The sequence below is a fragment of the Mobula birostris genome, chromosome 1 (assembly GCF_030028105.1).
Source record: "Mobula birostris isolate sMobBir1 chromosome 1, sMobBir1.hap1, whole genome shotgun sequence".
Lineage (NCBI taxonomy): Eukaryota > Metazoa > Chordata > Chondrichthyes > Myliobatiformes > Myliobatidae > Mobula > Mobula birostris.
In genome coordinates this window covers 90,011,036-90,023,759 of record NC_092370.1, presented here as the reverse complement: position 1 = coordinate 90,023,759, position 12,724 = coordinate 90,011,036, and the positions used below count along the sequence as shown (strand labels likewise).

Genomic DNA, 12,724 nt, shown 5'->3' with positions numbered 1-12,724 from the left:
CGACCCCCCCCCGGTCCCCCCTCCCGCCGCGCGACCCCCCCCCCCGGTCCCCCCTCCCTCCGCGCAAACCCCCCCCCGGTCCCCCCTCCCTCCGCGCGAACCCCCCCGGTCCCCCCTCCCTCCGCGCGACCCCCCCCGGTCCCCCCTCCTTCCGCGCGACCCCCCCCCCCGGTCCCCCCTCCTTCCGCGCGACCCCCCCCCCCGGTCCCCCCTCCTTCCGCGCGACCCCCCCCGTCCCCCCTCCTTCCGCGCGACCCCCCCCCCCGGTCCCCCCTCCTTCCGCGCGACCCCCCCCCCCGGTCCCCCCTCCTTCCGCGCGACCCCCCCCCCGGTCCCCCCTCCTTCCACGCGAACCCCCCCCCCCCGGTCCCCCCTCCTTCCGCGCGAACCCCCCCCCCGGTCCCCCCTCCCTCCGCGCGACCCCCCCCCCCCCGGTCCCCCCTCCCTCCGCGCGACCCCCCCCCCCCGGTCCCCTTCCCTCCGCGCGACCCCCCCCCCCCCGGTCCCCCCTCCTTCCGCGCGACCCCCCCCCCCCCCCGGTCCCCCCTCCTTCCGCGCGACCCCCCCCCCCACGGTCCCACCTCCTTCTGCGCGACCCCCCCCCCCCCGGTCCCCCCTCCCCTCCCCCCCCTGGTCCCCCCTCCTCTCCCCCCCCCCCGGTCCCCCCTCCTTCTGCGCGACCCATCCCCCGTCCCCCCTCCTTCCGCGCGACACCCCCGTTCCCCTCCCCCTGTGCGACCCTCCCCCATCCCTCTACCTCTCTTTGACACCCCTCTTTCCACTGGCCCTCCCTCACTCTGCACGTCGTTCCTCCCCGCCCCCGTTCCCCCTCCCTCCATGTGACCCTGCTGCCCCCCCCCCCACACAACCTCTTTCCACACTGCTCACCCTTCCCCTGCGCAACCCCACACAGGTCACCATTCTCTCCATGTGACCCCCACCATACCCCTATAAGCAAACCCACCCGGGTCTGTCCTCCCTCTGTGTGACCCCCCCACCCAGTCCCCCCCCCCCTGCATGACCCCCCTGGTCCCCCTGCTTCTGCACGATCTCCTAGTTACCCTTGAGAAGGTGCTGGTGAATTTCTGCCTTCAACCTGTATTGTCCATCTGGGAAAGGTACACTTGTCTAAGGAGTTCCAGGATTTAGAATGAGCAGCTGTTAAGGAATTTAATCTTTTATCACACAGTTTTGTTAAAAGGCCTTCATGATATATTGTGAATTTGGAACAACCTGCCAAGGAGTGCAGTTTATAGCAAATTGGCAAACATTGGCAGTGGATTAATTAACAATCACTACTGCGAAGCTTCTTCCGGTGATACCTACACTGAAGAAGTTTAAATCTTCTCCTTGACTGGAATTCAGTGAAACTATCTCTCACTGCTCCCCATCTCTTACTAGCTCTCCTTTCAGTTAGTCCTGACGAGGGGTCTCGGCCGGAAACGTCGACTGTACCTCTTCCTATAGATGCTGCCTGGCCTGCTGCATTCACCAGCAACTTTGATGTGTGTTGCTTGAATTTCCAGCATCTGCAGATTTCTTCGTGTTTGCGTTTTTAATCAGGAACAATTGTGATTCCTATGGCATGGGTATTTTACTGCGCAATGCAACTTCACTATTGAAGTTGACTTTAGCAGACACCTTGTAAGAGATTCTACCTTTTCAATGTCTATGCTGTCTTTCTTCCAGCAGTTCTTATTGCTGTTGCTCACCTCATGGCCAAGTGTTCTGAGTGGCAACTTTTGTTTAAATGCACCTGACAGCAAACTTCACACTACGTTTGGATTTACTAGTTAAGAAGGTTAAAGATGTCAGCTGTATGTTAACTCCAGCTGCTCTACAGATGGAGCTGTGCACCTAGACGAGCAGATAAAGCAGTTCATTCAGGATAAACTTATATTTGTGCCCCAAATGCTGATGGTCAGATTTATTGATGTCATTGCTGTTGCCCTTCTGATCACCTGTACCCTCGCTTTTCTTTATTTCCCTTATGCACTGGTGCAATGCATTGAAGGTGAACATTGACATTCTTCCTCAGAGCTGTTGAGACAACAAGAGTCAAGTGGATGTCAGCTGACTCTGGAATACCATGCAGAGTCTTTTGCTACTGCAGTTAATGGGACTTGACATCAAGAAGGAACTCCAAAGCAAAATAATGGACTAGCAAGCTTCTCTTTTTGCTTTGGACTCCATGATAATCAGTGATTGATCCTTGGAGCAAGATGAAATGTGCTCAGTTTCTCCTTCCAAGAAGGTCTGTAATTAGTAGCCTCAAGGAAGAGGATGGCTTAGTTAAGCCCCTTGTAGCCAGAAATATTAAGTATCTCTAAATATGTTTGTAGAAGGCCATGTAGTTTGAGGGTCACAGACTGCACACTGACACAAACCTTCCCATCCTTCATCTGAAGTTTTAGTTGCATATACGGTACAGTAAGTGCCCTCAGAAAAAGGCCAACATCCTGTGAACTCAAATGATTCTAAACTATGGGCTTAGTTTGCAAAATGTTAATGAGAAATAAGGTGACTGTTCGACAGTAACATAGTTGTTTAAAAGAAAAACTTCTGAAATTTGGAAATAAAGGAAGTCCATTTCTCAATTTGAGTATTTACCAACTTTTTACTTATTTACTGTACCAATAATTAGCCCATGACTTAGTACAACTTTCTGTCTACAGATATCATTGCCTTAAGCTGTATAATGTAACCAGTGGACTAACTTGGTGAATGCCCCCAAAATAAATTTCCTCATTGCTGTATTTCCAGCAATATTTGAGAAAAGTAGTTGCTTCCTGATTATTTATACTTTTAAATAGAATTTTAAAATTTCTTCAGTCATCAAAGATATTTGTTGAAAGCTAATTTCTAAGAACATAAAATCATTTTGCTGTCAACTAATGTCATACTTTTATCATCTTTGTTGTGAAAAATGGGTAGTTGGTGTAAATTTATTTGGTAATCTATAGTACACTGAAAATTTATGGAATATTTCCACACAGATTCAACACATCAAGCTCTTGCCAGCTTTCTGCACGAACATTCCTTTTCCCCATTTTCCCCCTGTAAGTTTGAATCTATATCCAGTGTTTACCTAATTGTCTTTTGAAAGTGATGACCATCAACAGATCACTTGCAATACCAGAGAAAACAACACACTGGACCATTGCTACACCACCATCAAGAATGCCTACTGTGCTATTCTACGCCCTCACTTCGGGAAGTCTGATCATCTAGCTGTACTTCTACTCCCTAAGCACAGGCAGAGACTGAAGACTGCAGCACCAGCAGTGAGGACCAAGAAGGTTTGGACAAAGGAAGCACAGGAGCACCTATAGCAGGGGGTCCCCAACCTTTTTTGCACCGTGGACCGGTTTAATATTGACAATATTCTTGTGGACCGGCTGACTGGGGTGGGTGTTCAAGTAGGGTTAAACTTGCCTCAACATGTCTTTTACAGTTAGGGTTGCCAACTTTCTCACTCCCAAATAAGGGACAAAATTAGCAGTCAAATCCCAGGACATTTTATCCCGGGAAAAGACTACCATGACCATGAAGCCTTGCGCGGGCACCTGTGTGCGCATGCGCGTACGTGCCGATTTTTTCCACCCACAAATCAGTTTTGTCTTCATCTTCCCGACTATACATATAACCATATAATAATTACAGCATGGAAACAGGCCATCTCGGCCCTTCTAGTCCGTGCCGAACTCCTCCTCTCACCTAGTCCCACTGACCTGCACTCGGTCCATAACCCTCCATTCCTTTCCTGTCCATATATCTATCCAAATTAACTTCAAATGACAACATCGAACGTGCCTCAACCACTTCTGCTGGAAGTTCGTTCCCCACAGCCACCACTCTCTGAGTAAAGAAGTTCCCCCTCATGTTACCCCTAAACTTTTGCCCTTTAACTCTCCACTCATGTCCTCTTGTTTGAATCTCCCCCACTCTCAATGGAAAAAGCCTATCCACATCAACTCTTATCAATTCCCCTCATAATTTTAAACACCTCTATCAAGTCCCCTCTCAACCTTCTACGCTCCAAAGAATAAAGACCTAACTTGTTTAACCTTTCTCTGTAACTTAGGAGATGAAACCCAGGCAACATTTTAGTAAACCTCCTCTGTACTCTCTCAATTTTATTGACATCTTTCCTATAATTTGGTGACCAGAACTGTACACAATACTTCAAATTTGGCCTTACCAATGCCTTATACAATTTCATAGTCATACTTTATTGATCCCGGGGGATCAATATTACATCCCATTCCTATACTCAGTGCCCTGATTAATAAAGGCCAGCATACCAAAAGCTTTCTTCACCACCCTATCCACATGAGATTCCACCTTCAGGGAACTATGCACCATTATTCCTAGATCCCTCTGTCCTACAGCACTCTTCAATGCCCTACCATTTACCATGTATGTCCTATTTTTATTAGTCCTACCAAAATGTAGCACCTCACATTTTTCAGCATTAAACTCCATCTGCCATCTTTCAGCCCACTCTTCTAACTGGCCTAAATCTCTCTGCAAGCTTTGAAAACCTACTTCATTATCCACAACACCACCTATCTTAGCATCATCTGCATACTTACTAATCCAATTTACCACCCCATCATCCAGATCATTAATATATATGACAAACAACATTGGACCCAGTACAGATCCTAGAGGCACACCGCTACACACTGTCCTACAATCTGACACACAGTTATCCACCACTATTCTCTGGCGTCTCCCATCCAGCCACTGCTGAATCCACTTTGATATTAATGCCTAACGATTGAACCTTCCTAACTAACCTTCCGTGTGGAACCTTGTCAAAGGCCTTACTGAAGTCCATATAGACACCGTCCACCGCTTTACCCTCGTCAACTTTCCTAGTAACCTCATCAAAAAATTCAATAAGATGTGTCAAACATGACCTTCCACGCACAAATCCACGTTGACTGTTCCTAATCAGACCCTGTCTATCCAGATAATTATATATACCATCTCTAAGAATACTTTCCATCGATTTACCCACCACTGACGTCAAACTCACAGGCCGATAATTGCTAAGTTTACTCTAAGAACCCTTTTTAAACAATGGAACCACATGAGCAATACGCCAATCCTCCGGCACCATCCCCGTTTCTAATGACATTTGAAATATTTCTGTCAAAGCCCCTGCTATTTCCACACTAACTTCCCTCAAGGTCCTAGAGAACATCTTGTCCAGACCCAGAGAGTTATCCTCTTTTATGTTCCTTAAAAGCGCCAGAACTTCCTCTTCTTTAATTGTCATACTTTCCATAACTACCCTTCTTGTTTCCTTTACCTTACACAATTCAATATCCTTCTCCTTAGTGAATACCGAAGAAAAGAAATTGTTCAAAATCTTCCCCATCTCTTTTGGCTCCGCACATAGCCGTCCACTCTGATTCTCTAAGGGACCAATTTTATCCCTCGCTATCCTTTTGCTATTTATATAACAGTAGAAACCCTTTGGATTTATCTTCACCTTACTTGCTAAAGCTGCCTCGTATCTTCTTTTAGCTTTTCTAATTTCTTTCTTAAGATTCTTTTTACATTCTTTATATTCCTTGAGCACCTATATTTATTATATTCCTTGATGCCTATATTTATTGTAAATCCCTCTCTTTTTCCCAACCAAGTTTCCTACATCCCTTGAAAACCATAGCTCCCTCAAACTTTTAACCTTTCCTTTCAACCTAACAGGAACATAAGGATCCTATACCCTCAAAATTTCACCTTTAAATGACCTCCATTTCTCTATTACATCCTTCCCATAAAACAAATTGTCCTAATCCACTCCTTCTAAATCCTTTCGCATCTCCTCAAAGTTAGCCTTTCTCCAATCAAAAATCTCAACCCTGGGTCCGGTCCTATCCTTCTCCATAATTATATTGAAACTAATGTTATTGTGATCACTGGACTGGAAGTGCTCCCCAACACATACCTCTGTCACCTGCCCTATCTCATTCCCTAACAGGAGATCCAACACTGCCCATTCTCTAGTTGGTACCTCTATGTTTGCTGCAACAAACTATCTTGCACACATTTGACAAAATCCAAACCATCCAGCCCTTTTACAGAATGGGCTCCCCAGTCTATGTGTGGAAAATTAAAATCTCCCACAATCACAACCTTGTGCTTACTACAAATATTTGCTATCTCCTTACAAATTTGCTCCTCTAGTTCTCGGTCCCCATTAGTTGGTCTATAATACACCCCTATAAGCGTCACTACATCTCTCCTATCCTCAGTTCCACCCAAATAGCCTCCCTGGACGAGTCCACTAATCTAACCTGCCAGTGGACCGCTGTTATATTTTCTCTGACAAGCAATGCTACACCTCCCGCTCTTGCCCCTCCTATTCTATCACACCTGAAGCAACGAAATCCTGGAATATTTAGTTGCCAATCGTACTCCTCCTGCAACCACATTTCACTAATAGCTACAACATCATATTTCCAGGTATCGATCCATGCTCTAAGCTCATCCACCTTTCTTACAATGCTCCTAGCATTAAAATAGATGCCTTTGAGAAACTCTCCACCTCTTACTCTCTGTTTATCCTTAATGGAGCAAACAACTTTGCTATCTTTTTCTTTCTTGCCCCCTACATCTTTGGTCTGAGTGCTCCTGATCTCTGTCCCCTGCCTATCCTCCCTCACACACTGTCTACTAGCTTTCTCTATTTGTGAACTAACCTCCTCTCTCCTAGTCTCTTTAATTTGATACCCACCCCCCAACCATTCTAGTAGTACATAAGTTATTTCTACTTTATATAGGCTGTGTATTTATCATATCATTCCTGCATTTACTATATGTTAGTGTTATTTATTTTCGGTTTTATGTGTTATTTGGTATGATTTGTTAGGTTATTTTTTGGGTCTGAGAACGCTCAAAAATTTTTCCCATATAAATTATGGTAATTGCTTCTTCGCTTTACGCCATTTCGGCACGAAAGGTTTCATAGGAATGCTCTACCTTAGCTGGGGAAGTACGGGAGAAGGGCGGTCCTGTATGGGACAAACCAATTTAGTCCAATATACGGGATATCCCAGCAAATATGGAGCAGTTGGCAACCCTGTGTTCAAGTTCAACAGTGTGTAACAGGGAATGAGGAAAGGTGCAGCTGACTCATACTGTTTCCTCACGGCCCGGTAGCACATGCTTTGCAGCCCGGTGGTTGGGGACCACTGACCTATAGGATGGCTTTGAATTGGTGGACTGGACTGTTTTCAGGGATTCATCTTTGAATCTGGATGAGTATGCTGCAGTTGTTACCGACTTCATTAAAACTTGTGTGGATGAGTGTGTGCCTACAAAGACTTACTGTACATTCCCAAACCAAAAGCTGTGGATGACTACTACGTCGACTCAGGCCTAGGGTGCCGTCGTCAGGCACAATGACGGACTCTCCACTTCTCTCTCTCCCTCATCAGTATGTTCAGTTCATCTACATTAACCGCGCTGCTATCTTCTAGGAGAGTGTTGACCATAGTCTGGGGCGGGCGCCCAGGGTTCATCCTCCTGTGCTTGGGCTCCCATATGAGGACGTGGCGTAGACAGTGCCCTGCTAGTTGCAGTCTTCTCGCCTCGATTTTAGTGGTGAGCATCAAAGTTCGTCGTGCTGTTGCCAACGCACGTCAAGAGCCGTCCCGAGCATTCGTGTATAGCAACCATTTAGAGACTTTCGCATAGTCTTGGTGAGTGTCCATGTCTTGCATCCGTATGTGAGAATGGACTCTTATGACTGCTATGAAAATCCTCTTTTTAAGCCCTCTGGTCAGGTACGACTTCCAGATTTCCTTCATGTTGTTCATAGCTCTCCACGCCAGCGCCTTCCGTATCTTTATGTCCTTCTCCAAACTCATCATTCTTGACCCGAGGTACTTGTAGTCAAAGACTTTCTTAATGGCATCATTCTTTACGGTCTTGAGAGTACCTTCGTCGCAGTTAAACACCATGTACTCTGTCTTTTTAGCGCTTAGGTGAAGTCCAACTTTATTGCACACAATTTCCACTTCTGTCAGTAGCTGCTGTGCTTCCTCCATCTGGTCAGAGAGCAGGACTATGTCATCTGCAAAATCTAGATCTGTGAGCATAACTGGTCTGACCCTTTTGGTTTGCCCTGGTTTTATGGTAAAACCAAGCTTGTCATGATCTTTGGTAGCTTGTTGCAGAGCGTAATCAAGGACGATTATAAAGATGTAGGGTGCCAGAGTGTCTCCTTGCAGCACACCAGCTAGGAGCTCAAACACTGCTGTTTCTCCATCTGGTGATACAACTTTTGCCATGGTTTTGGTATAGCTGGACTCTATTGCTCTCAGTAGAAGGTCTGGCACTCCGTAAGCTTTCAGGGTCTTCAACATTTTACCTCGGTGAATGGAGTCAAAAGCTTTGTGAAAATCAATGTAAGTAAGCACGGCTAGTAGGTTGCTCTTCTTGACTTCCTCAATGATCCTATGGAGAGCAAGTATTTGCATTACTGTTGTGCACTTCTGCCGAAAACCATTCTGATTGAATCTTAGCTTAGGATCAATGGCGGTGCGAATCCTGTTCAAGATCCTCTGATTGTATAGCTTTGCTAAGATGCAGGTCAAGCTGATACCGCGGAAGTTATCTGTCTTCGTGAGGGATCGAGACTTGGGGACTGGGATAATGTTTGAGAGTGACCACTGTTCTGGTTTGTCGCCTTTCACCAGTACTGTCTTACATATGTCCAACAAGATGTTGTCCAGGTCGCAGTTCTTCAGGACATCTGGTGGTATCCCATCTGGTCCAGTGCTCCTGCCCTGTTTGAGTGCATATTTGGCCTTCTTCAGTTCCTCAATGGTGAAGGGGCTGTCATCGATGTCGACTTGTGTTAGTATCGTGGGTATGTCCTCTTCTTCTTCTGTGATCGTTGGAGGGCTTCCCAGCAGGTTCTTAAAGTGGGTAAACCATGTCTGGACACGGTCCTCTGTTGTTTTACCACTTATATGACCTGATGGGGACTTCTTCCGTCTACTGATTTCATTGACTGGGCACCATGTTTCTCCATGCTGCATGTCTTCATTAGCAGCCTATATCTCTCTAATCCTCTCAGCTAGTTCCTCTTCTTCAGTTGGTCATAGGTGGCAAAGAGATTCTTCTTTGCTGTCTTGATCTTGTCTCAGCTCTCCTGTTTTGCTCCTAAGTTCGGCATGACAAGCATTGACCACACCTCTTGCTGCGACGATGTCAGGATGTTTGGAGATCCAGGTCTTCTTGATTCGCTTCATAGTAGGCAAACTCTTTGTTGCATCTGTGTGTGCGTCTATGAGCCGTTGATAGCGGTCGGTGGCAGTCTCTTCCTCCCCCCTTTCCAGTGGGCCGAAGCAATTTCTCACCTCCACTATGTACTGGGCTTGAAGAATAGGTTGTGAGGAGAATGCCTCCAGTCTACCTTCTCCTTGGGACCTGTGGCTTTGGGTTGCCGCAGGCTCAGTCTCACTTGCATTGACACTACTCTGTGGTCAGAACTGACCGAGTTGAAGGTGCTGTAGGCTTCTGTGTTGATCACACAATTACGCAATTTTGTTCTTATTAGGATGTAGTCGAGCTGTTTCCTGTAGATGGAGGCACTGTTTTCGTATGTCCACAGTTTACCAGCTCGCTTCTTGAATTGTGTGTTGGCGGCAATGAGACTGTGTTCCTGGATGAAATCAATTAGATAGTCCTGACGAAGGGTCTCGGCCTGAAACGTCGACTGCACCTCTTCCTAGAGATGCTGCCTGGCCTGCTGCGTTCACCAGCAACTTTTATGTGTGTTGCTTGAATTTCCAGCATCTGCAGAATTCCTGTTGTTTTCAATTAGATATTGTCCATTTCTGTTGGTAAAGTCTTGGTATGAGTATGGAACATCTTCCAGTCCGACCTGGGCATTAAAGTCGCCGAGCACAGCCAGGAAGTTATGTGCCGGTATTGAAGTGACAGCTTCATGAAGTTTACTGTGGAAGGCCTCCACCTCCTCCTCGCTGCAGTTGTACGGGGAGTAACAGATGATGACAGAGGTTGCTGGGTTTCCGTCAAATTCCGCAATAAGGATTCTGTCACTGACTATGCCCCTCAGTGCCTTCTTCGCCTTGCAGCTCAACATCAGCCCTACTCCTCCTTGTGCTGACATCGTCGTCGGCTGTCTCCATGCGGACGAGGTGATGAGGTGCATCCTCTCTACCTCTGTGAACCTTATCTCTTCGTCAGGGTGTACGCAACGGTGTTTTTGGATCCCCAGGATGGAGATCTCGTAGCTGCTTGCCTGTGATGCCAACTCTGTGCATCGAGGCAAGAGGCGGATGGTGTTTGCGTTGAAGGTTGAGATGATCGTTTTTACCTTACAGCGCAAAAGAGGCGCAGTTCGCTCGGCCCCCCTGTCGGACTCAACCCTCCCTGTGGGGTTTGAGGTTGCATTGTCATACTGCCTGTCTCGGCCAGGGTCTGGGTGTTCCGCAGAGTTCCTGAGCACTCCCGGCTCTGGAAGTATAGGGTTTGTTGGCTTGTCTGTCATCATAATGCCTTACATAATGCTGTGGATGAACCAGGAGGTAACGTCGTCTGCTGAAGACTAGATCTGTTTTATTCAAGTCTGGCAACCCAGACCTGTACCAGAAAACCAGGTATAATTTGTGGAGGGCTATTTCAAGGGCAAAGAGACAATTTCAAATGAGGTTGGAAGAGATATCAGATGCACGGCAACTCTGGCAGGGTCTGCAAGACATTGCTTCCTACAAAGCGAAACCCAATAGTATGAATGGCAGCGATGCTTCACTACACCTTCTATGCACACTTTGAAAGGGAGAACACAGCTACAGCTGTGAAGATCCCTGCTGCACCTGATGACCCTGTGATCTCTGTCTCAGAAGCCGATGTTAGACTGTCTTTAAAGAGAGTGAACCCTCGCAAGGCGGGAGGTCCCGATGGAGTACCTGGTAAGGCTCTGAAAACCTGTGCCGACCAACTAGCGGGAGTACTCAAGGACATTTTCAACCTTCCACTTGCTTCAAAAAGACAACAATTATACCAGTGCCTAAGAAAAATAATGTGGTCTGCCTTAATGACCATTGCCCGGTAGCACTCACATCGACAGTGATGAAATGCTTTGAGAAGTTGGTTATAACTAGACTGAACTGCTGCCTCAGCAAGGACCTGGACCCATTGCAATTTGCCTATCACCACAATAGGTCAATGGCAGATGCAATCTCAGTGGCTGTCCACACTTTAGACCACCTGGACAACACAAAGACCTACGTCAGGATGCTTTTCATTAACTATAGCTCAGCATTTAATACCATCATTCCCAAAATCCTGATTGAGAAGTTGCAGAACCTGGACCTCTGTACCTCCCTCTGCAATTGGATCCTCAGTTTCCTAACCGGAAGACCATAGTCTGTGCGGATTGGTGATAACATATCCTCCTCGCTGACAATCAACACTGGCGCACTTCAAAGGTGTGTGCTTAGCCCACTGTTCTACTCTTTATATACACGTGACTGTGTGGCTAGGCATAGCTCAAATACCATCTACAAATTTGCTGACGATACAACCATCGTTGGTAGAATCTCAGGTGGTGACGAGAGGGCGTACAGGAGTGAGATATGCCAACTAGTGGAGTGGTGCCGCAGCAACAACCTGGCACTCAACGTCAGTAAGACAAAAGAGCTGATTGTGGACTTCAGGAAAGGTAAGACGAAGGAGCACATACCAATCCTCATAGAGGGATCAGAAGTGGAGAGTGTGAACAGCTTCAAGTTCCTCAGTGTCAAGATCTCTGAGGAATTAATCTGGCCCCAACATATCGATGTAGTCATAAAGAAGGCAAGACATCAGCTGTACTTCATTAGGAATTTGAAGAGATTTGACATGTCAGCAAATGCACTCAAAAACTTCGATAGTTGTACTGTGGAGAGTATTCTGACAGGCCGCATCACTGTCTGGTATGGGGGGGGCTACTGCACAGGACCGAAAGAAGCTGCAGAATGTTGTTAGTCTAGTCAGCTCCATCTTGGGCACTAGCCTACAAAGTACCCAGGACATCTTTGGGGAGCAGTGTCTCAGAAAGGCAGCGTCCATTATTAAGGACCTCCAGCACCCAGGGCGTGCCCTTTTCTCACTGTTACCATCAGATAGGAGATACAGAAGCCTGAAGGCACACACTAGCGATTCAGGAACAGCTTCTTCCCCTCTACCATCCAATTCCTAAATGGACATTGAAGCTTTGGACACTACTTTTTTTTAATATACACTATTTCTGTTTTTTGCACATTTTAAAAAATCTATTCGATATACGTAATTGATATACTTGTTTATTATGTTTTATTTTATTTATTATTATTTTTTTTTCTCTCTGCTAGATTATGTATTGCATTGATCTGCTGCTGCTAAGTTAACAAATTTCACGTCCAGTGCTGGTGATAATAAACCTGATTGTAATTCTAATGAGTCTGCGTGCTTTTAGGCAGAGTACTCTAACACACTGTCATTTGCTTTGTGAAAAAGCTTTTCCACATTTTTTTTGGTTCTTTGCTGCTCACGTAATCTACACCTCCCTTTTATCCTCTGCCTACTTTCTTGATCATGTATATCTCATAAATTTTCTTGTTGCTTGGAGAAAGGGAGGATCTAAAAGGTTTGTTACATACTTTAATGAACTTTTATTTTTTTTTTAATTTGTTGAGATACAGCACAGAATAGG

General features: G+C 46.3%; 2 protein-coding genes across 2 annotated transcripts in view; one reads left to right on the top strand and one right to left on the bottom strand.

Annotated features, from left to right (window-relative positions):
* ralbp1 (ralA binding protein 1) overlaps positions 1 to 12,724 on the top strand; it is a 57,379-nt gene that overhangs the window by 674 nt on the left and 43,981 nt on the right. The gene's annotated exons all lie outside the window — the stretch shown is intronic.
* On the bottom strand, positions 9,389 to 10,540 carry LOC140189130 (craniofacial development protein 2-like). The gene is made up of 2 exons (XM_072245863.1): positions 9,841 to 10,540; positions 9,389 to 9,696 (listed from the first exon to the last, which is right to left on the bottom strand). The coding sequence occupies exons 1-2, from the start codon at positions 10,538 to 10,540 to the stop codon at positions 9,389 to 9,391; spliced, it is 1,008 nt and encodes a 335-aa protein (XP_072101964.1).